Here is a 24,939-nt window from a genome sequence, read left to right on the forward strand (position 1 = left end):
CCTCCCGGATATGTGTGCAAAATGTCAGGTCATTCGGAGTTACGGTGCGACTTTGTACATTTATTCCGAATTGGGATTTTTGATAGGTGGCGCTAGCGAGCAAATTGGACAATTTGAACCCATTGACTCCAGAATAAGGTAGTTTTCACCAGTCCTGGCGTCCGTGCAAAATTATACAACTTTTGAACCGTCCTAAAGGCCTCAAAAACAGGAAACGCCAGCAGAAAAATAATAATAGGAATAATTCCACCAATAACAATAGGTTCCTCGCACTTCGTGCTAGGACGCCGTTGGGTCCTAGCGCTCCGAGCTCCGGCCCTAATAATTCCACCAATAACAATAGGTGCCTCGCACTTCGTGCTAGGACGCCGTCGGGTCCTAGCGCTCGGGCCCTAATAACACCCACAGACAGGCATTGGTCTACAGTTGAGTCTTTCTGTGATTCAAACCAAACTACAAAAGGCCACCACCACATTGTTATTCATTCGTAAAACATGGCTGCCTGTCAGTATTACCAAAGCCAGTGTTTACCCCCCTCACCCCATGCCTGACTGCCAGGGATAGGGTGGGGGTGAGACTGGGACAGTGGGTGGGTTATTCTAATCCCCTTTTGTCTGCTTGTGGATGACAAAGACTGGGTGCTTTCTGTCAAATATCTAATTTCAGTGGTTTGGTTGTATCTTGTTTCCTCGCCATGTGTGTACATTAAAACAGCGATCTGGGTGTTAAGAGAGCCACGCTGCTGCTGTTTCTCCTCCCCTTCCTCCTCAATGTATAGAAAATGAAATCTCGCGTTGTCTATTTTTTGCCGCGAACATCCCCCAGTGAAATCAACTTTCACTTACAAGGAAACAGGAGCTTTAACATAAGATCCTGCTACTTTTCGTGCAGAAATAACGAACAAATGCAATACACCGGAAGGTTTACAGTAACTGCCATACCGGCATGTTAGTTTCAATAATCCCGGTTTGTCACATTGCATGCATGGTGCAGGGGCTGCAGCCTGTCTTTATAATATTTACGTTGGAAGCAAGAAGCCAAAAGTCACACAATCAAACAGCCGTGTTTGTAATGTAATAACAGCTGATTATCATTGCATATGCACTGGAAATCAATGAACTAAAAGTAAATTGCCGTCATTATTAGGAAGTCAAATGATCCAATCTGCTTTTGTATCGCCTATGAGCTGCTCTTTGTTTTTTTACCCTACAAAAGGCTGGATTTACAACAACACAGGACAATAAATGCTGTAACAACACAATCCTGCGCTCGTAACTCGTGCAAAAACTGCGTTAAGAGGAGAGAGCCTCGGTTTAATATATGGTTTAGTTGTGTGCATGCATAGCAGATATATCGATGGTAACTCACCTCTCCGTTTCCCCTGTAGAAACGGTAGAAACAGATGCTGAACATTAGCTTCTTCCCGAAGCACATTTCCCTTGTGACGTCCTCTCTAGCCGGGAATGATCCATTGGACGACCGAGGCAGGAGGCTGTCCCGTAGAGAGACCCGCTAGCCAACGTCCCCGTCCGGGAGTACGAAACTCCCACCCCCAACCCGCCCCCAACAAGAACACAGCCTGCTTAATAATTAATCAAATGTATCTTAATGCTAGCTTAACAAGAAATAAATATCGCCGAGGTTCAGTTACTCCCCTAACAATGATGCCGATTAATAATGAACTAGTCCATACGTTGCTAGCTTACGGTCATCGAACCGATTGTAAGAACTGACAAACGTGCTAACGAGCTAGCTGTTAGAGTACTTTAAAGTTTGCAAACTAACGTTCGCCTAACATGTTGAATATTACACCTCTACACGAATAACATTTTAATTAATTATATCATGGTGATCAGCACACTAGTTGATTCTACCTTCATTTCTGTTAGTACGGGAGAGAAGTCTTTATAGCAACACAAATGCGATGTTATAATCGGAGGGGCTTGGGGTTCGGTCTTACTGGCGAATTAACCGTGTATATGTCGCCAGTTGAAATATGAAATATTACATGATTGTTAGCTTTGCCTGCTGACTTTACATAAAGTCGGCTGTAACCGTTTTACGATACCAGTTTTCACAAACCGTAATAACAGCTGTTTGAGTATTAGCCCGTTTCTTTAACGGCCCATTTAATGTACCGACAGTTGTAACTGAGTAATGGCGGCGGCGCTGTTTCAGGCCAAAAGGTGGACGTAAATACTTTTTATAGCCACACAAAAGGCAATATGTTATAAGCGAACCTTAACCTGAATATCGGCTATGGTTAGTTTCGGTCATATTGGCTAATTAATTGTGGTGGTTATGTCACATATTGAACGCTGAATATAAAATAAATACGGATCGGCCGTGGCCGTCTAAACGATACCAGTTTTCACACATTAATAATGGCAGTAACAGTTGTTGTTTGGATATTAGGTCTGTTTCCTTATCGCATGAACCGACCGATATAACGGTAATGGCGGCGGCGCTGTTTCGGGAACAAATGTGGACGTAGAGACGATCTATAGCCACAAAATGGGATGTTATCATAGATGGTATATATAAAGAATGTTATAATCGAACCTTAACCTGGATACAGGACAGCTATGGTTAGTTAGTTTTGATCAAACTAGCGAATTAACGGTTGTGATGAGCATAATGAAACATTGACTGAATGGTGATTCACGCCTGCTGACTGTAGATTAAGTCGGCTGTATAACGGCTGTAAGGGCAGTTTCCTTAGTAAGGTCTGTTTCTAAACTGTCCATAATATTATGAACCGACCGTCGGATGTAACGAAGTAATGGCGGCACTGTTTCAGACCAACGGGTGGACGTAGAGATGTTTTATAGCCACACAAGTGGCGACTTTGTAAGCGAACCTTAAACTGAACATCTTTGGTTAGTTTCGATCATATGACCAGTGGTGGATGTGTCGATAACGATCAACAAGATGGCTTTTACCTTATTAATAACAAAACAGTTCGCGGACTCAAAATATAAACCGACATTTTCGTATTACTGTCAAAAAATAAATGGCCATGAATATAAAGCTACCCTGCGCAGACAATATGGCGCCATTTTGTGAAAGGACAAGAAGCCATTTCATAATCTGAACCTAGAGTCAAACAACATGACACTCAGGCCTAAACTGTCTATTTAAGCATATTTTAAGTATCTATTCATTTATTTGACTGATAAGCCCTTCCATAAAACAATTTAGCATTTTGTTAAGGCATTTTAAGGATTTCTGATTTCAACATGAATACAAAAAATACTAAGAAAACCTAGGGAACTCATTTTAATTATAAAAGTTCCTTTATTATCATCCCGTAATCAATTAGACCCTTCAAACTACATTTGACATTCACAGTTACACGTCAGAGTTTGTTTTTAGGTCTTAAATTACATGATAATAGAGACCCTTTAGAAATAACTAAATATTAGTCTGGGCATAGGCTATGATACTGGTTAGAAACCTGGTAGGCTATTAGGATTGGTATTTAACGCCAAACACCAGCAGTTTTACAGATTGTCGGCAGTCAGAGGATGGTACATCCCCTAGCTGTTACATACAGGGTTTCACTAAAAAAACATCAATAAATTACTATAATTACCAAAAATTGATGTTGTTTTCAATACCGCCGTACTTGCCCATATTAGTGAAAACTATGCAAAAAAATGTAAATTATCTTTTGTGGCAAACATTTTTTGATTACTGCTTGATATAAATATTTGAATAGAAAATGATATACATTTTTGGTTCATTCCAGACATTTCATGTCCCCCATATAAAGAAATCTAATAATCCATGCCCAAAATGCTAAAACATGCACTTGTTGTGTTAAACATACTTGTCTTGAGACAAAATGTATATAAAGTTGTAGAAAAAGTGGTTTAAAAATATTATTTAAATTATCAAATAGCTCTCGAACATTCCCTAAAATGGCATTTTTCTCTTGTCCCCGCTTCTTGCTGACCAACTTGCATGTCAAATATAACATTTAAAATAGGGATTTTCTTTACTTTTTTTGGTATTATTCTATTGATATATGTCTCTTGTAATGGTAAAATCAATTTGTTAAATCATAAACATATTTTAGATAACAGTAATTTTGCACAGAAGGTGTGTCCCTCAACATGCGTTCAACCATGTTACCCAAACCTTTTTAGATTGGCACAGGAAGTGAAAAAACTGTAAGTCAGATGACACAGTGGAAGTGACATCAGCAAGCCATGTGCTAGTGCCATGGGTAGACCAAAAATAAGTCCTCTCTTTTATTTTTCATATTTTTTACAATCTTTTCAGTCTTAAAAGAGTGTGGCACTCTGACCCACTCAACCCTGTTACTGATATTATCAGAATAAAGCATATTAATTTCAAAGTTATCTTTCTTGCATTAGATATCCAAGTTTGTCCTTGCCTTGAAAGTAGCATTACATGCTACATCTAGCAATAATTCCTGAGGTTAAAGCTCAAATTAGCATTGATTTTCAACCCTGTTACATTCAACCCTGTTACTATAATTAGAGTAACAGGGGTAATTCTTCATTGGAAAATATACATTTGATGCCTAGCTGGGCAAAACACTTTTTTTGATGGTTTATTATCTGTTTTTCCTAAATACATTAAAAAAAATTAGAAAATAAAAGGTTCATTTTTCAAAAATGTTGGTGTCTAAATTGTCCTCCAATTCTGGAATGACCCTTTTATCAAAGCTTCCATGTCATGTGACCCATTGACTCCCGATCCATATCATATATTGTAACTTCACTGGACAACACTTCTTTATATTGGATTTTCCTCATAATACAATAATTAAAGGCCTATATTAAACATTTCCCATCTCCGTCATATGTGAGCTTGAGGGTACTGAGAGTCACTGAAGAGGTCAGGGGTTAATGTGTGTGTCTGAATTTATGTTCAAGCTATAATAATAATAATAATGTGAGTAAATGGTTAGAGATGAGGCCAAAAGGCTGAACTCTGATGGCTGTGTGTTCAGATGTTCATCGTACTGCAGTATTTATTTATGGACAGTGCAACCCTTAATGTGAAAATGCTCTTACAGTGTGAAATATGGCTTTAATACTGAACACAACGAATGGTCCCTGAATGTGTGTTTATGATGTCATTATGAAGATAACTCTGCAGTGAGTAGATCCACTCAGTGTTCGCCTACAGCGGGGTCAAGGGGGGTCGGTGTGGGGGTGGGGGGGCTTTGTTTTCTCCAGCCCATCCTCCCAGTGTCCGGATAATCAAAATGTTCACTTTCCTCCATGTGGCTGACACTCAGTGACCGTGTAATAGTAGAGAAGGGGTAAACATGTGTGTGTAATCTTATTAAAAGGGTAAAATATCTATAAAGAGATCGATACTTTGCTTTATAGGTTCATCATATGTTGGGTTCAGAGGTCAGATAAAGGAATTTGGGAGTCTTAATTGTAACCATGCTGACAAAAGGAGGAAGAAAAGCCACCCTCAATTCTTCTGGTCTGAATGACTGGTGCAACAAAGTCCAAGAAAACACTTGGTCGAGTGGAATGAAAGGCACTTTTTTAAATATATATATATATATATATTTTACCCACAAGAGAGTCTCACTAACATTGAAAATTAAGTTCACCCTCAAATTGATCATTTGTACATCAATGACTCACCCTGTCACATTCAAGTGTTGTAAAAAATGGAATGAATTGAAGTAATTGGATCCGAATTTAACAACATAAACACTATATGAAAAGATATGTATTGCAGAATCATTTGAGTCTCATATATCCAGTCGATGCACTCCTTCACAAACACACAACTTTTTACTAAAGCTGACATATTTAAAAACACGCCTGTACAAGCTTGAGATTGTTTATTCTAATATTGAGTAAGGGTTTATTGTTTGTAAAGATTTATAATATACCCCAAGGCCGAATCCGCCTACTTCACAATGGCTTTTCATAAAGCTATGGGTGATGCGACTTATACCTCCATATTTTATACAGTCTATTATAATGATACAATGATTTAATACTAGGAATGACATTGCTATTTAAATAACAGTTAATTATATTTCTACAACTTCAAATCATGTTTATTGCAGTAAAAATTACAAAATGACAAAGCCAAAATAAGCAAAAACAATCAGCCGTTGCTCCGATAGGGGATTCAAATTCCCATAAAACTAAGGGCCACGTTTGTTGGATTAAAACCATAAACAGCAAATATATATTTATATATATATCTACAGTAGAAAGGACATATACCACAACGAATACACAATATAAAATGTTCTTGACAAGTCAGAATGTTTTTTAAAAGATCGATATACTAGAGCAACAGAAATATAGACATATATTACAGAAGGCGAAAAATATACATATGATATTAAATAAAATGGGGTGAAGCCTGCGAGCTATTTCAGGCAGTCAACTCGAGCACCAATCATACATTAACACGTGACGCACCTCGTCCCTCTTACAACCAACCAAACACATTCTCCTAAACCTGCCGCTCTATTTAAGCTGCTGTGTTCACTTGCTATTGCTGCGTTCATGTTCCTGCTGCTGTGTTTCATGTTGCTGCTGCTCGCCTGCCCCACCACCACCCCAGCTTCCCCCCCACCACCACCCCAGCTTCCCCCCCACCACCAACCCAGCTTGCACCCCAGCTTCCTCCCCAGCTTCACCACGGCCCTTAAGAAGCTCCTCCTTTGTTTGTATCAGAGCTGCAAAAAGTATTTTGGGATTCTACTTTAATAACAAATGTGCATCAGATGTCTTCATGCTGTCCAACGAGCATAGACATATTGGAGCCATATCTTTTGTAGTTTTACACATTGTTGGTTAATTTAACGCCAAAAATGACTGAAAACTGAACGTAAGAGGTCAAGTTAAATGCGTTAATTGTTATTTCAATTATCTTTTATTACAGTAGCTGCTGGTGTTTCTCTACTTCTAAAAATTAAACTAATATAATATTTTTTTATGAGATTTTAGCATTTTATTCATTATTTTTTTTCCTTTCTTTTTTTTTACATTTCACCCTCTTTATCTAAAACAGTGCTTCTCAAAGTGTGGTCCGCGGACCACTGGTGGTCCGTGAGCGCCCCCTAGTGGTCCGTGAGTATATTGGTAAAATGTCACATTTGAAATAAATGTATTTATTTAAGTTTTCCGCACTCTCACGGGAATATCTCAGCAATAGAGCGAGCTTAAGTTTCACTTTCGATTGCATGATATAGCCCAGATAAACACCTTCATCACACATGTTGCCACTTGTTTGTACCATTTTCAAGCGATTTGTAAAAAACGATGTGTTTTTGGATATTTGTGGAGTTAGGTGGTCCGCGAGTGTTTTTTTTATTGGTTAAGTGGTCCTTGGTATGAAAAAGTTTGAGAAACACTGATCTAAAACAAAATCAATCGTGCCAAATGGCTTCAAAAAAACAAAAAGAGACACATGACTGTATTAGTTGGTATCTTCCAGTAGAAATGGTTTGTTCCTGAGGTGGAACCGAGCTGGTCTTTAATAGTCACTTTTATAAAAAAGCTCTTTAACACGCCTTGGTTTGTTCTCCATGATTAGACAGAACATATTTTTGGTATTAAAAGCAGACATTGTAATAGAATAATGGAGGATAATAAGAGTTTAGCACCAACCAGTGAGTGATTCTGTAAAGAACCACAGAGAGATGAATGTCATTTGCATAAAACGTATACAAAAATCAGCTGACAATGAACATGTTTGGATCGAAACCTGGTAAAATATTACGGTAAAAATACAGAAATACTGACTGATGGATGTTGAGGTAGAGCCTGAAGCACAGAGCGAGATCAACGGGATTAAAAATGATGCTGAATAACAGATAATCACTAAATATATATTATATGTATATAACGTGATTGGCAGCATTTAAATGTTAATTTATAATCCAAATATCCAGCTATGAATGGTTACACAAGTTCCTACTTTAACATTACGAGCTTTTTAAAAAATGTTATTTAACGAAAATGTTGTTTTTTTTAAATGTCAACAAATGAACCTCAGCGCAAGTTCAACCAGGAAGTCCGTCTTTACTCATTAATTTCCTATTTCTATGTTACTACTGTCTCTCCTCTCAATAAGTGATCGAGCTTAACCAATCACTTCGCTCTATTCTCACAAGCCTATCACAGCGCTCCGCTAACCCTTTTTAACTCTGCTCTCCCCTCTGACAGCTGTCATTTCAGGTGACTCGATGCAACTCTCCTCTCCCCCTTTTCACGTCCTGTCCCTCTGAATCCAGGGTCAAGTTAAGCCCCTCCCCTTCAGACCGAACCCAACTATCCATACACCACCACCAGGGTCTAGACCCCGGGGGGTTTCATCAGATCGGTTCTCCCCTCCTGAATGAGGGGCCTAATCGCCAAAACTCCATTACATTCATTTGTGTATTCCTGGCAACAAATATGTATTCTTTCATCAGAACCGTCTGTCCTGATTGAAATGATATTAGTGTCTTATCTGTATCTGCACAGACACATTAAGCACATTTAAATGTTAATGGTGTGTAGTGTGATTCTGTGTAGTTTATTGATGGCATCCCGTTGGATCTGACGTCATCTGAACAGGACATCGCACGCTCACTGCTTGATAGCGCGCGAAGGTCCGTTTACACCGGTTGTTAAACAGCATCGTTATGGGGAAATGCAAGTCTGCGTCCAAATGGTTGGAAGATAAGGAGGAAGGACAATCAATACTGTATATAGTCAATGTGAGGTAAAGTGTGTCGCCAAGGTAACCGGTTAGAACTCAAAGTGACGATGAGGTCTTAAAATGTGTGGAAAGCGTCTTAAAAAAGGTCTTACTTCAGGATTCCTGCATAGACCCTGAAATGATGTCCAAATATGGAAATGAAGGCTATTAATAAGTATTACTAAGGCTTTTTTCAAATGATGAACCAACAATAATGGATAGAAGTAAAGCTCTGACTCCTTTAATCCTGATTGTTTATTGTAATGGTAGGCAAACAAATGTCTTGACTGCTTGTGTTTCCTGTAGGAATTAATACTTTTTACACCTGAGTTGATCGGTCAGGAAAATGTTTTTTAACCATCTTTGTGACAACAGATAACCTGAGATTAGCCCAAAAGAAAAATAGTTAACCCCCCGTTAATCTCGCCTCGTCCTTCAGGAGTAGATTATAGTTTGATCAACGCACCGAGAGGAGGAAGTGTCGGTGCCTGCTGGTGAGAGCGGATAAAAACGATGAGAAAAACACGTCTAAAAGTCGAACAGTGAATCAGGACAGATTGAATACCGTGGTGTTAGTAAGGCAGGATCAGCTGTTCACAGTTGTTGTTCACAGTTGTTGTTTACAGTTGTTGTTCACAGTTGTTGTTTACAGTTGTTGTTCACAGTTGTTATTCACATTCAAAGTAGTCCTTCAGCGGGGCGAACAGGTGTCGGATCACCGGGACGCTCCAGGATCTCCCGAGCACTCGCTGCCTCTGAGCTCGACCCATGTTGTTCACATCGGTGTAGTGTTTGGGGAAGCCAAAGATCCTGGAGGAGGAAAGAAGATCGAAATACAGGCTGAGTAAGAGGCAAGGCCAGTTTATTTATACAGCACTTTTCAACACAAGGCAATTCAAAGTGCTTTAAAACAATGAAAGACATTAAGAGCACATTAGAAACATTAAAAAGCAAAGATAATAAAACATGAATAACAGGTACATGAATAAAAGTTACAGAGCAGTGTGAGACGTGAATAGTTCAATTAAAAGTAGCGACAAAAAGAAAAGTCTTCAGCCTGGATCTAAAAGTAGTCAGAGTAGAAGCGGACCTGCAAGTTTCTGGGAGTTTGTTCCAGATGTTTGACAACATCCCAAACCAAGTTCTCACACTCCTCGACCCCTAGCAGTGTTTCCGCCAGACCAGGGCTGAGAGGGCGTGACGTCACGTCGTGTCACGCGACTTGAATTTTGAATTGAGCCGTCCCTTATAGATACCGTCTCTTTACGTGTTGGTGATGGGAATCTTTCGGCTCCTAAACGGCTCTTCATGTTACCACAGTTTACCACGGAGCCTCAGTTTCGCCGCTGCGAGGATCCGACGTTCACGGCTCCACTAGCACCCCCCGCCGAGGCTCGCCGGCAGTACACTTTCCGTCACAGGAACGAGCTTTGCTGGCGGCGAACAGAATCCCACCAGACTCCTTTGCCCCTCCAACAGAGGGACGTCCTTGCACTTTTTCCTTTTCGTCATTTCAAGCAATAAAAACTCTCGATCTTCTCTCGAATTATTATTCTTTATTAATAATTATTATTCGACGCCCTCGGCTCGAGTTCAGGGCGTTCCGAGCTGAATGAGGGCGTCAAATGACGGCAAGACGCCTGGCGGAAACGCTGACCCGTAGTCTTCCCGGGGAATTATAGTTCTTCTGACACTTTTCTAACCTTTTTATTAGTGCTGTCAAAATTATCGCGTTAACGGCGGTAATGAATTTTTTGAATTAATTGCGTTAAAATATTTAACGCATGTGCAGAATGGCCCGCCCCATACGTGTCACCAGTGGCAGCGCCAGGGTATGGCTGGGGTAGGCTACACCCATACCAAGAAATGGCTTAGCCCCACCATGAAAAATGATGTTAAAGTAAGCAAAATAAAGTCTGCCAACTCGCGCGGAGTAAATTGCACAGACAGCAGATTGATTTCAGTAGCCACGGTTTTGAAAACTTTTGTCACGTAGTGATCGTCTTCTCAATAGAGCATCTTTGATAACGGCGTGGTGTTGTTGCAGGAAGTCCCGACGGAGAATACTTTTGCTGTAGTACAGGTAACACATAACTGGTACGCAGGTTATGTGCGTAATCTGAAATCAGGGTTCATACACTTTTTCACCAATGATTTTCAATGACTTCTCAATGACCTTTACCTAATTTTCCATGACCAAAAAAAAAATTACCACTGAAAATGGATTATTTTAACATGGAACAGGAACATAAGGTCTGCATATGAAACATGTAGTGCCTATCTACAACAAATCAAATAGTAGGCTTACTAGCTTCTACACGCTAAAGCAACTGTAGTCAGGGATGCAAACTCAGGTATGAAAAAGGTGACAAGGATCCGAGCCCCTCGACCCCACGGAATATCGGCTTTAAAATGAGGAATAACAGGATGTTAGCAGTCAGAACAACTAAAGCAGCAGGTAATAATAACAGAAACGCCAAAGAGTTACATCTAATAGAAATATATTAAAGCATTTATTTTAATTGTGTAGCAGTCAGTTTATAATTTTGGCAGCACTGTTGAGCATTTTGAAAATGTATTTTCATGCCTCTGTGCAAGGCGTAGTCTTTCTATCTGCATAGCCACTGGTGTAAAGTAACTAAATTCATAAACTCAACAAGTACTATACGTGGGTACAATTTTGAGATACTTGTACTTTATTAAGTATTTCAATGTTTTTGCTACTATGTTCTTCTACTCCACTACAGTTCAGAGGTAAATGGTGTACTTTTACTCCACTACATGTATTTAATCCCTTTAGTTACTTTACAGATGTGGATGAATGATGTGAAATATAATCAAGTGTTAAATCAGACTTTAGTTCCACCTGGAGTAAATCCACCAGCTACCCTGCAGTATACAAAGTCATTCAAACTAGCTGCTCCTTCACCAGCTTTGAGAACACTTTCATGATCAATCATTATAAAACATATCATATTATTCTGAAATGGACCAATCTGCACAACGACTACTTTCACTGTCGCTACTTTCACTATATTTTGATGATAATACTTTTCTACTTTCACTTGAGGAACATTTTGAATGCAGGACTTTTACTGTAACAGAGTATTCCTACACTCTGGTACTTCTATTTTTACTCAAGTACAAGATCTGAGTAATTTTACTTTTACTCAAGTACAAGATCTGAGTACTTCTACTTTTACTCAAGTACAAGATCTGAGTACTTCTACTTTTACTCAAGTACAAGATCTGAGTACTTTTATTAAGTACAATATCTGAGTACTTCTACTAAAGTACAAGATCTGAGTACTTCTACTTTTATTAAGAACAAGATCTGAGTAGCCTACTTCTACTAAAGTACAAGATCTGAGTACTTTTACTCTAGTACAATATCTATACTTATACCACCTCTGTTTATAGCCTATGAAAAAAACGAAGGCTAAAGCTAACGTTAGCAGATGCTAGATAGCGACCATAGCATTGCGACAGAAAAACGTTTCAGTTCACATCACGCTCTGCCGCTCTGCTCTGAACACCTGAACGGCCCGTTCTAACAGCTGTTCACCAGCGGCTCAGTCTGTGCCACAGTGACTCCGCACAGTTAACGAACGCACCGTAGATAATGTAGCTGACCCTCATCCCGGAGCAGCAGAGTTCAGCCGACAGGCAGGAAGACTCGAGCACACAGCTCACGCTTCATATATTAAAAAATAACACCATGCGTGTCATGATGACACATACTGTAACAGCTCGCGACCGCAGATTATTTCGGCGGTTAGATAAAATGTAAATTATATTTGACGCAACTTTAGTTACATTTCCATGACTTTTCCAAAACTTTGGGAAAAATATTGTTTTCCATAACTTTTCCAGGGCCTGGAATTTGCATTTTGAATTTCCATGACTTTTTCAGGTTTTCAATGACCGTACGAACCCTGTGAAATGCGTACCGTCACTTGTGTCACAAAGTGCATTTGCGTACAGACGTACTTGTGAAGCTTTTCCAGAAGGCGGTTAGATCACCGGACGACAGAGTCGGTCTCCGTGTGCACAGACAGGGCTGCTGTTAACGTCGGTCTGTACAACGGAATTGTGCCAAAACTACGCCAACCGGCTGCGGAGGGAGACTCCCCCCCTTCACTGGAGAACTGAGCTAAAACAGCTGATCACAACGTTCACACTCTGTGGTCACGAAGTACTCCACTAGCCGCCGCCCCCCCCGTCGACTTTCCTGAAGTACTCCCCCGTTGATAGAAATCAACACGTAATGAATTAAGACCCCACGGTTTGATGATTGATAGGTGTGTGTGGGTTGTCTTTCATTTTGACACGCAGAAAAATGTTATAATAAACATAGATACTGTATGTTAAATGGATATATCCGCCTTCTTTCATTTATCTTTCCATTCCCACAACAATATACATAAAGAAATGGCATATTTTGGACATAGTTTGAATGGTGATTAATCATGATTAATTAAGTTTTAAGCTGTGATTAATCTGATTAAAAATGTTAATCGTTTGACAGCCCTACCTCATGTTGCATCTCCAGACAACACATGTTCCTGTTTTACTGTTACCCGAACCCGTCTTTGATCTTTAAACCCACTTTTCTTTTCAATTCCCACAATTAGGATATTTGAACCTGTGGTGCAGGAATGAGTCCTAAATGAGTCAGCTTTTTACCACTTGGTCAGGAAGTCGTGGCGTAAAGTCGGATTGGTCAAGATTATTTAGTAGTTAAATAGTTAATAGTAGAAGATAATATACTGTCGTTACTTATTGCTTTGCGTTTAGGAAAAAAGTGTGTGAGTGGTGCAGGAATGAGTCTTAGCTTTTTACCACTTCCCCAGGTCAGGAAGTCGTGGCGTAAAGTCGGATTGGTCAAGAACGTGATCGGCAATGAGAATTAAACAGGGAGTCGTAGAAATTAGGGCTGTACCAAATGTATTTTTGTGTTTCAAACACAGATTCAAACTAAAGGAACCAGCCTGTTTGGAAAATGTGAGAAGTAGAAAGTACAGGTATTTGTGTTCAACATGTAAGAAGTAGAAAGTACAGGTATTTGTGTTCAACATGTAAGAAGTAGAAAGTACAGGTATTTGGGTTCAACATGTAAGAAGTAGAAAGTACAGGTATTTGAGTTCAACATGTAAGAAGTAGAAAGTACAGGTATTTGTGTTCAACATGTAAGAAGTAGAAAGTACAGGTATTTGGGTTCAACATGTAAGAAGTAGAAAGTACAGGTATTTGAGTTCAACATGTAAGAAGTAGAAAGTACAGGTATTTGTGTTCAACATGTAAGAAGTAGAAAGTACAGGTATTTGTGTTCAACATGAAAGAAGTAGAAAGTACAGGTATTTGTGTTCAACATGTAAGAAGTAGAAAGTACAGGTATTTGTGTTCAACATGTAAGAAGTAGAAAGTACAGGTATTTGAGTTCAACATGTAAGAAGTAGAAAGTACAGGTATTTGTGTTCAACATGTAAGAAGTAGAAAGTACAGGTATTTGAGTTCAACATGTAAGAAGTAGAAAGTACAGGTATTTGTGTTCAACATGTAAGAAGTAGAAAGTACAGGTATTTGGGTTGTAAGAAGTCAATGTAAAAAGTGGTCAGAAAAATAAGTAGTAGAGTAAAGTACTGATACCAGAAACATGTACTTAAGTACGGCAACAAAGTATTTGTACTCCACTACTTCCCCCCCTCTGGATATAAAGACCCAGGATAAAAACATATTCAGAATATCTTACTGTTCCATCTCCGTGCACCACAGGTAATCCTCTTTTCCGTTCATGGTGACCGGCAGCGGGCCCATCTTCCCCTGCCGGATCGAGTTGGACTTTGTTGTGATGGTGCGGACCTTTTCAAACTGCAGGAAGAAACGACAATCAGAACCAGGAAGCACCGAGTTAAACTGAGACGACTTGAATGCCATGGAAGGACATTTAAATGCACAATATTACATTCTACAAATACGGGTCTCCTGCTCTCCTCTGAGGAGAGGACTCTTTAAAGTAGAGACACTACATACTGATATACACCTGAACATCAGCAGGAGAAGACTCTTTAAAGTAGAGACACTACATATTGATATACACCTGAACATCAGCAGGAGAGGACTCTTTAAAGTAGAGACACTACATACTGATATACACCTGAACATCAGCAGAAGAGGACTCTTTAAAGTAGAGACACTACATACTGATATACACCTGAACATCAGCAGGAGAGGACTCTTTAAAGTAGAGACACTACATACTGATATACACCTGAACATCAGCAGGAGAGGACTCTTTAAAGTAGAGACACTACATACTGATATACACCTGAACATCAGCAGGAGAGGACTCTTTAAAGTAGAGACACTACATACTGATATACACCTGAACAACAGCAGGAGAGGACTCTTTAAATTAGAGACACTACATACTGATATACACCTGAACATCAGCAGGAGAGGACTCTTTAAAGTAGAGACACTACATATTGATATACACCTGAACATCAGCAGGAGAGGACTCTTTAAAGTAGAGACACTACATACTGATATACACCTGAACATCAGCAGGAGAGGACTCTTTAAAGTAGAGACACTACATACTGATATACACCTGAACATCAGCAGAAGAGGACTCTTTAAAGTAGAGACACTACATACTGATATACACCTGAACATCAGCAGGAGAGGACTCTTTAAAGTAGAGACACTACATACTGATATACACCTGAACATCAGCAGGAGAGGACTCTTTAAAGTAGAGACACTACATACTGATATACACCTGAACATCAGCAGAAGAGGACTCTTTAAAGTAGAGACACTACATACTGATATACACCTGAACATCAGCAGGAGAGGACTCTTTAAAGTAGAGACACTACATACTGATATACACCTGAACATCAGCAGGAGAGGACTCTTTAAAGTAGAGACACTACATACTGATATACACCTGAACATCAGCAGGAGAGGACTCTTTAAAGTAGAGACACTACATACTGATATACACCTGAACAACAGCAGGAGAGGACTCTTTAAATTAGAGACACTACATACTGATATACACCTGAACATCAGCAGGAGAGGACTCTCTAAAGTAGAGACACTACATATACACCTGAACATCAGCAGGAGAGGACTCTTTAAAGTAGAGACACTACATACTGATATACACCTGAACATCAGCAGGAGAGGACTCTTTAAAGTAGAGACACTACATACTGATATACACCTGAACATCAGCAGGAGAGGACTCTTTAAATTAGAGACACTACATACTGATATACATCTGAACATCAGCAGGAGAGGACTCTTTAAAGTAGAGACACTACATATACACCTGAACATCAGCAGGAGAGGACTCTTTAAAGTAGAGACACTACATACTGATATACACCTGAACATCAGCAGGAGAGGACTCTTTAAAGTAGAGACACTACATACTGATATACACCTGAACATCAGCAGGAGAGGACTCTTTAAAGTAGAGACACTACATACTGATATACACCTGAACCTCAGCAGGAGAGGACTCTTTAAAGTAGAGACACTATATACTGATATACACCTGAACATCAGCAGGAGAGGACTCTCTAAAGTAGAGACACTACATACTGATATACACCTGAACATCAGCAGGAGAGGACTCTTTAAAGTAGAGACACTACATACTGATATACACCTGAACATCAGCAGGAGAGGACTCTTTAAAGTAGAGACACTACATACTGATATACACCTGAACATCAGCAGGAGAGGACTCTTTAAAGTAGAGACACTACATACTGATATACACCTGAACATCAGCAGGAAAGGACTCTTTAAAGTAGAGACTTTAAAGAGTCCTAGAATATGGCCCCTTTAACACATTTGAAATGCAAAAATGTTACCAAATGTATCTATTGAGCACTTTATCATGTCATCTTTCTCACACAGGAAACGTTAAGCTCCTACCATTGCCATGCGTCCGCGTTCCAAGCAGTCCTGCAGGCCGACTTTATCATCCATAGCCGTAGCCAGAGGTCTAAAGAGAAAACCACACAGGCATTTAAACTAAAGAACTGTTTTTAAGGAGCATATACTGAAGAAAGGGAATATTGATTTGAATTATTTACCTGTTCATGCCGGGGAGGTTTCCCCAAAAGTATCGCGCTCGGTGAGCAGGACTGACCTTCACTGCATCGATGAGGATCGGATTACACTGAAGAAATGAAGATAATAATAAGAGATAAAGCTTTGAGAGGATTCTTACAACATGTAGGAGCCAAAAATATTTTATTTTATTATCATTATTTGTTTACATCCTATAGTCGTAATTGGTCACTTCTGGCACGTATCACATGGATGTGACGAAGGTAATTTAATCCATACGATATTGTATTCTGTTGACCCTTTGGTCCAGTTGTAGTCATCGTTTGTTTTATTTTCTTTAATAAATATCAAGAACAACAACTTGAGTACGGACTCTTATTGGTCAAAGCTAAGAGCAGAGTTAAGCCTATAAGCAACTATTGGGAGTTTAGTTGCCGCACACCCGTAAATAAATGTTGTGAAACTACTGAATGTCCTCTTCCAACATGAGAGTAACATGATAACAAAGGTATCCCAACTGTAGCTGTGAACATGACAGGATGTGTGATGACCTAGAAGAGCATCAGCACTGTTTGAGGCATATGATATCTATGTGATTAACATGATGATTCATGCCCCGGCCACACGAGGACGAAAACGGCCGTTTGCGTTACTGTTTAGTGTCATATAGACCATTCGGCCACACGAGGATGACCGAATACGGCACTAAACGACTGAGGAAACGATAACGGGTCCCAAGGTGGATAGAACGGCATACGCAACGCTCTGGGGGGTCCAACGGCTCCGTGTGTACGCCCTATACGATCATTTTCTGATAATGATGAGGCAATAGCCCCACCTCTCCCCACCTCTGCTGCTCACCCCCGCGTCAAAGTAAACTGCACACTGAATTCAGATTATTTATCTTTCTCTCAATATGGACATAAACGCGAGTGAAGTCTAATCTGACAGGACGGAGACACCTCTCAAACTACCTAAACTAGTTATAAATATGTTTATTTTTACTGTCGGCCGGGTCACTCATTACTGGAGCAGCTGCTGCATGAAACAGACACTGGCGCTGTCCGAAGAGAGGGAGGAAAAAGAGAGGCTCCGTGTATTTTATTATTATTATATATAGAGTCGTTATTCATTTGTTTTAAAGCTCAATAAATAACAAAGAAGACCTTTGACCGGCACTTTTATAATTTTGTCCGAAGATTTAAACTTTAATACTCGTTGACTGGCGAAAAACTCTGCCCGGTTCCCTCGGCCCCCACCGCGGAGAATAAACAGAAGGGCAACCATGACAACCATGCTTCTTCGCTGCTTTTGTGGAGGAAGTTACAGCGCCACGTACAGGCTCCTGCATATGTACTGCAGCTTCTCCAGCGGTTGGAGCTAAACGGAGCGGTCTCGTGTGGGCAGACACTATCCGGATAACTATTGCGTGTGGACGGAAGCTTGTTTGCGATTGCGTTTGCGTTAATCCTATGCGTTTAGCCGTTTTCGTCCTCGTGTGGCCGGGGTCTCAGCCTCTATGGAGATAGACATATGACAAGCATGCTCATTTCTGACGTGGAGCTAATCTGAACTAAACATTGAATACTGCTTTATATTCCTCCATCTTGTGACGGTGTAACTCCCTCTCTTGGATATCAGCATGTGAAGGACACTGTTCAGGAACTAGTTGATGCTCTGTATGTGATGACTACTTCCATTCTGGAGAGGATCACAGATACATGGATCCTGAGGTTGAAGCTCAAGCCAGTGACCAGTGAGATTATCTTAACACTAATAAATAATATAATCACCTCCAGGAATCTGCAGATGTCTGATTTATCGTGGCCACTCATGAACACCACGTTCTCAAACAGCCAGAAGAACGGGCGGTCGTCGCCCTCCTTCGGCTTCATGAGCGTCAGCAGGCGGTAAAACTCAAAGAACAGACGTCCAGTTCCCTCTGCACCACAGAGAGAGAGAGGGAGATACACAGAGAGAGAGAGAGAGAGAGAGACCTTTGATGAGAACAGCAGCATCATCATCATGAGCTCCTGAAGATTTCAGCTTTTCTGTTTTTAAAATGAGATAAACTTAAACTTTTCTGACAAAATTATAAGAAGAAACACCTGTGGAACGGATTGACCTACCTGGAAACAAAAAAAGAAAGAGATACGGCAAGAAACCTGGGAAAATACGGTTCAACTGAAGAACCCAGCAGAGAAGCTAACCAACTGCCAACCAACTGCCAAACTGACGGTTTGCCTAACTGTCCTACTAGTTAACCGACACTGTTCAACTGAAGAACCCAGCAGAGAATGTAACCAACTGCTAACCAACTGCCAAACTGACGGTTAGTTAACTGCCAAACTGACGGTTTGCCTAACTGTCCTGCTAGCTAACCGACACTGTTCAACTGAAGAACCCAGCAGAGAATGTAACCAACTGCTAACCAACTGCCAAACTGACGGTTTGCCTAACTGTCCTACTAGTTAACCGACACTGTTCAACTGAAGAACCCAGCAGAGAATGTAACCAACTGCTAACCAACTGCCAAACTGACGGTTAGTTAACTGCCAAACTGACGGTTTGCCTAACTGTCCTGCTAGTTAACCGACACTGTTCAACTGAAGAACCCAGCAGAGAATGTAACCAACTGCTAACCAACTGCCAAACTGACGGTTAGTTAACTGCCAAACTGACGGTTTGCCTAACTGTCCTGCTAGCTAACCGACACTGTTCAACTGAAGAACCCAGCAGAGAATGTAACCAACTGCTAACCAACTGCCAAACTGACGGTTTGCCTAACTGTCCTACTAGTTAACCGACACTGTTCAACTGAAGAACCCAGCAGAGAATGTAACCAACTGCTAACCAACTGCCAAACTGACGGTTAGTTAACTGCCAAACTGACGGTTTGCCTAACTGTCCTGCTAGCTAACCGACACTGTTCAACTGAAGAACCCAGCAGAGAATGTAACCAACGGCTAACCAACTGCCAAACTGACGATTTGCTTAACTGTCCTGCTAGCTAACTAACACCAAGCTAAGAAGAGGAATTCAGGAGTAACAGCAGCAGCAGTTCAGCAGCAGCAGAGCCCCATGGCTTCAACCACAGCAAGTACAGAGGCTGTTCCTCTTGTATACCCACAAGAAGTCAAAAATGAGTACCAGGAAGGCATACAAACTAAAACTGTTGAAGGATAGACCAGAGACGCTCTTTGCTGACCTGTACAAGAGTGGAGAAGTCAGCAATCTGATCTTCCTCACAGACCAGCCATTAGCATGGCACGCCGCCATAAGTGCCCACTACCCTTCTGTGAAGAAAGAGGGGATCTGCAATGGCTGGAAACTCAAAATTAAAGAGGTAGAAGACCCAGACACTGTCATGACAACAGTCAACATATATAAGAACGGGACTGTCATGGTGCAGGGGAACCTCACACAATTTGGGCTGGACTTTCTCCTTATAAAGGAACGGGCCCAACAGGAGAAATCTGCCCCCACTGAGAACAACCACACCCTGCCAGAGACGGACACAACCCCCACTTCTGGCTGCCCCACTGCTGACCCTGAGGAGGGAGAACCTGCCGGCCCAGAACAGGCCCAGGACCCCCAGCTGAACCACACCATCACTGACCTGAAGGTGAAGTTCACAGAGTTGGAGAGAGAGCTCGTACAGTTGCGAGAGCTGATCAGCCAACAGCCAACCCAGGACACCACGGTCCAGGGGGACTCGTCTGCCATCAGCACAGAGCTCACCAAGCTGAGGCAGGACAGAGACAGCCACAGGAGAGAGCTGTCCACCGTGAGGACTGAGGTGCGAGAGCTGCAGCAGGACAGAGAGAGTCACATGGCACGGCTGGCCGCTCTGACAGAGGAGGTGAGGGAGCTGAGAGAGGAGGGACAGAGCTACAGGAGAGAACTGGCTACTCTATCTGAGGAGCTTCAGGAGACAGAGAGAGTTGCACAGGCCCTGAAAGAGCAGCTGGACTCACACCCAGACCACAACCAGAACCCTGTGACCCCCATTGAGAGCAGCCAGAACCCTCCAACTCAGCAGCCACCTTCTACCCCCAGCTCCATCTCTAGCCCACAGGCTAACCCAACTCCCAGATCTCCCCCATCACACAGATGAACACCACCCGTAGCCCACAGACTAACACCACCCCTCATCCTTCCAGACCAGCACAGCAGAGAGGGAAGCCAGACATTGTCATCCTCATCGACTCCAATGAAAAATTCATTGATGAAAAGAAACTTTTCCCCACCCACACAGTGGCTAAAATCTGGTGTCCAAACACCCAACATGCCATGGACCTGCTGTCAGAGGAGCAGCTGGGATCCCCAAGCCACATCATCATCCACACTGGCTCCAACGACCTGAGCAGCCAGCAAGAGAGAGTGTCAGAGGCACTCAGAGGAGTGATAGAGAAAGCCTCCACCACCTTCCCCAACAGCACGAGTGGTCATGTCAACCCTGCTACCAAGGAAAGACCTCCACCCCGACACCATCCACAGGATCAACAGCAACATGTCCAGAGACTGTATCCTGAGGCTCAACGTCCACCTGGCCCACCACCCTACCCTGAATATCAACTGTCTATACGACCAAGTCCATCTGTATAAAAACACAGTCCCCATCTTTGCCCGGACACTGACAGACGTCGCTCTCAATAGAGACCAATCCACACCCCGTAGAAGGAGCAGCCCGGCCCAAAAACCCCTTAGACCAGAAAGGCACCCCACTGGACCACCACCCAGACAACACCCATGGAGTCAAGATCATCCTCATCTTCTTCCACACCATGCCCCACTAAGATCCCACCAGGGCAACTATGATTACCCTCAAGCAAGGCCAGAACCACTCCTGTCCCCAGGGGTCCTACCCCAACCACAGCGACGGAAGCTACACCCTGACCCACTGAGTTATGCTCAGGCAGTGAAGAGAACAGCAGGCCCAACCCTTACCACCACCACCCATGTCCCTGAACCCACCCACACGACGAGCTGAGAGACATCCAGCAGATGCTCAGCCTGCTCTGCTCCCACCTGATAGGTCAGGTACCACGGTAGACAATCAGTAGTCATTGTTTGTTTTCTTGCTTGTATACAGTAGACACAAAAAAAAAAAAAACTGTTCTGTAATTGTTAAATCTATCGTATATTGAAATCCCATATATCTAATGTGTTCTTAAATCAACCTATTTATTGACAACCAGCGATTTGGGAGTTTATCTCATTTTAATGTTGAATGCTCTGAATCTTTCTCTGTTTTTAGATCATTTATTATTTCATGTTGGAATGTCCAGGGTCTGAGGTCCTCTGCTTTTGGCCTTAAGAGCAGGACCCCAGACTTCACCAAAGAGTTAGGAGATGCAGATGTGATGGTTTTACAGGAGACCTGGAGTAGAGGAGACATGTCCACTGGTTGTCCCTTAGGCCAGGGGTGGGGAACCTTTTTCTTCTCAAGGGCCATTTCAATTTTTCAACATCCTCCGAGGGCCGTACGAATGATTGACCTCTGCTTAAAAAAACTAAAATCACAGCCCATTCATTTTGCCTTTCTTTCATGCAAAGAAAAAGCAACCTCTTAATCCAGATATCTCACCATGACTCGCGCATGCATGCACGTGCACGGTTGTGGCATGACCATCAAAACAGAAAGATATGGACCCAAGATGTGTGTGGGGGGGGGGGGGTCTAACCGACTCTAGGGGGGTCCGGGAGATTTTTATTTTTTTTTATGTTGAAGTTAAAAGCATCTATCTGTTGCACTTTGAGAGCAACATGAAGAGATCTATGGATACATCTCTCAACACCCAGATGAAACAGAACTGTAAGAACTGTTTTTCTTTATGGATTTTTTACAAATCACTCCCCTTTCAAACTCTATCCTTGTTTATTAATAACAACTTTTTTTTACTGTCATATAGTATTTTATACCTGTTTACTTTATTCTCTTGTTTTTTTACAACTATAATGATCATATAAAGATGTGCCTTTACCTCACTGGTTGGAGAAAAAGCTTATTATATTCGTTAGCATAGCTAGCTAACCAGATGCTAATAACAACACAGTTATTGATTGTATGAACGGTATGACAGATGAACAGATCGCCACTGGGCTTTCAGCTAAAGACACAGACAGGCAAACACTGCGGCATGTGTACGGCTCCTTATCTGAAGTGCCGGAGCCGCGTTCTGGTGCTCTCCGTCAGAACTACACCCCAGTCAGACGAGACATACACGTTAGACTCGTGTTGTGTTCATGGACCCTGACCTTGGCCAGGAAAAACAGGCACTCGCTTGTTTAATTATTTTGCGGTCTAGATTTCTTTAATTATTTTCTTTTTTGCGTGTGTTTATAAATTACCTCGAGGGCCGTACCAAATGGTCTCGCGGGCCGTATACGGCCCGGAGGCCGGAGGTTCCCCACCCCTGCCTTAGGCTATAGAGAGATAGTGTTCCCATCCACCAAACTCAAAGGAGTGACCCAGGGCAGGGATTCAGGAGGAATGCTGATTTGGTACAAGGAAAAACTTGTACACTCAATAGAACTCGAATTTTCAATTTGACTCAAAATAAAAAGAGAGGTGGTCGCCATGGATAAAGACATTTTCATGTGTACAGCATATATCCCCCCATCAGAATCACCTTATTATAGTGAGAATAGTTTCTCCATTCTTGAAGATGAGATCAAACAATACCAGGCCCAGGGAAGTGTACTGATCTGTGGGGACCTTAATGCCAGGACAGGTATAGAACCAGATTATATTAGCCCACAGGGAGACAAACATATACCTGGCCAAATCAGCATTCCCCTCCCTTCACATCCCCACAGGAACAACTTTGACAAAACTGTCAACAAAAGCGGGCAGCAACTACTGCAGCTGTGCCGAACGCAGGGCCTGTACATTGTTAACGGTCGGCTTCGAGGGGACTCCTTTGGTCACTACACACACAGCTCTCCTCTTGGCAATAGCTCAGTAGATTATAGCATCACAGACCTCGACCCCTTCTGTCTGAGGGCATTCACAGTCAGCCCCCTAACACCCTTATCTGATCATAGTAAAATTACACTCTACATTAAGAAGACAGTAACAGACTCTCACGCAGCAGAACCCAGTAAACTGAACTATACCAAACAACCTTATAGATGGACAAACAATAGCAAGGACGAGTACCAGAAAGCAATCAGACATCAAACAATTCAATCCCAATTAGACCATTTTCTATCCACCCCATATCCCCACAGTAATGATGGCCTGAATCAGGCTGTGTGGGATATTAACAGCATCTTTGACAATGTGGCAGATTTATCCAATCTGAAAAAACCACAATATCATAAATCAAAAAAGTCAACCAATGAAAAGTGGTTTGATACAGACTGCAGACATCTGAGAAAAACCCTCAGAAGTTTATCAAATCAAAAACACAGACAACCTGACAATCCTGAGCTCCGCCTCCAATATTGGGAAACACTGAAACTATACAGAAGAACACTCAGAACTAAAAGGGAGCAACATGTGCAGCACCAACTTGAAATCATTGAAGAGTCCATTGATTCAAATCATTTCTGGAAGAAATGGCACTCTTTCAGAAAACCACACAAGGAAGAACTGGCTATTCAAAATGGGGACATTTGGAAAACACACTTTGAAAACCTGTATAGTACCGTTACACTGAATTCGGCCCAAAATGATCTCCTCAACAAACTACAAATTCTAGAATCAGTCGTTAAAGACAACCAGAACCCTTTAGACTATAACATTACTGAGGAAGAGCTCCTGGCTAAACTCCAGGCCCTCCAACCAAGGAAGGCCAGCGGTCCTGATGGCATTTTAAATGAAATGCTGAAATTTAGCAGCCATAGTTTCAACACTGCCATGTTGAAACTATTCAACCTCGTTCTGGGCATTGGACATTTCCCTGACATCTGGAGCAAAGGAATCATCACACCAATATTTAAAAATGGAAATAAATTTGACCCAAACAATTACCGAGGCATATGTGTCAGCAGCACAACCTGGGGAAGTTATTCTGCAGCATCCTAAACAGCCGACTGCAAGACTTCCTCAGTGAACATATGGCGCGTTTCCACTGCAGCGGGTAGCCCCGTTTAAGCGTCCTTAACCGTCCTCAAGCGGCCAGGCCGGTT

General features: G+C 41.7%; 2 protein-coding genes across 14 annotated transcripts in view; both read right to left on the minus strand.

The window, feature by feature from the left end:
- Positions 1–1,521, minus strand: part of LOC117559017 (DNA (cytosine-5)-methyltransferase 3A-like) — a 58,767-nt gene extending 57,246 nt beyond the window's left edge. For all 8 annotated transcript variants that reach the window (XM_034235666.1, XM_034235621.1, XM_034235675.1 and 5 more), the window contains exon 1: positions 1,369–1,521. The gene's annotated coding sequence lies outside the window, so the exon portion shown is untranslated. The remainder of the gene's footprint in view (positions 1–1,368) is intronic.
- The window catches only part of LOC117559050 (DNA (cytosine-5)-methyltransferase 3A-like), a 117,506-nt gene that overhangs the window by 54,379 nt on the left and 38,188 nt on the right, over positions 1–24,939 (minus strand). For 5 of the 6 annotated variants that reach the window (XM_034235715.1, XM_034235699.1, XM_034235707.1 and 2 more), the window contains 5 exons: positions 18,594–18,742; positions 16,824–16,909; positions 16,663–16,732; positions 14,459–14,577; positions 7,378–9,516 (listed from right to left, as the gene is read on the minus strand). In XM_034235715.1, coding sequence (XP_034091606.1) covers positions 9,375–9,516; positions 14,459–14,577; positions 16,663–16,732; positions 16,824–16,909; positions 18,594–18,742 — 566 coding nt within the window. In that variant the 3' untranslated portion in view covers positions 7,378–9,374. Of the gene's footprint in view, positions 1–7,377; positions 9,517–14,458; positions 14,578–16,662; positions 16,733–16,823; positions 16,910–18,593; positions 18,743–24,939 lie in introns of those variants that run through there. The other variant, XR_004570915.1, reaches the window with a different exon arrangement.

This window comes from Gymnodraco acuticeps, unplaced genomic scaffold (assembly GCF_902827175.1).
Source record: "Gymnodraco acuticeps unplaced genomic scaffold, fGymAcu1.1, whole genome shotgun sequence".
NCBI lineage: Eukaryota > Metazoa > Chordata > Actinopteri > Perciformes > Bathydraconidae > Gymnodraco > Gymnodraco acuticeps.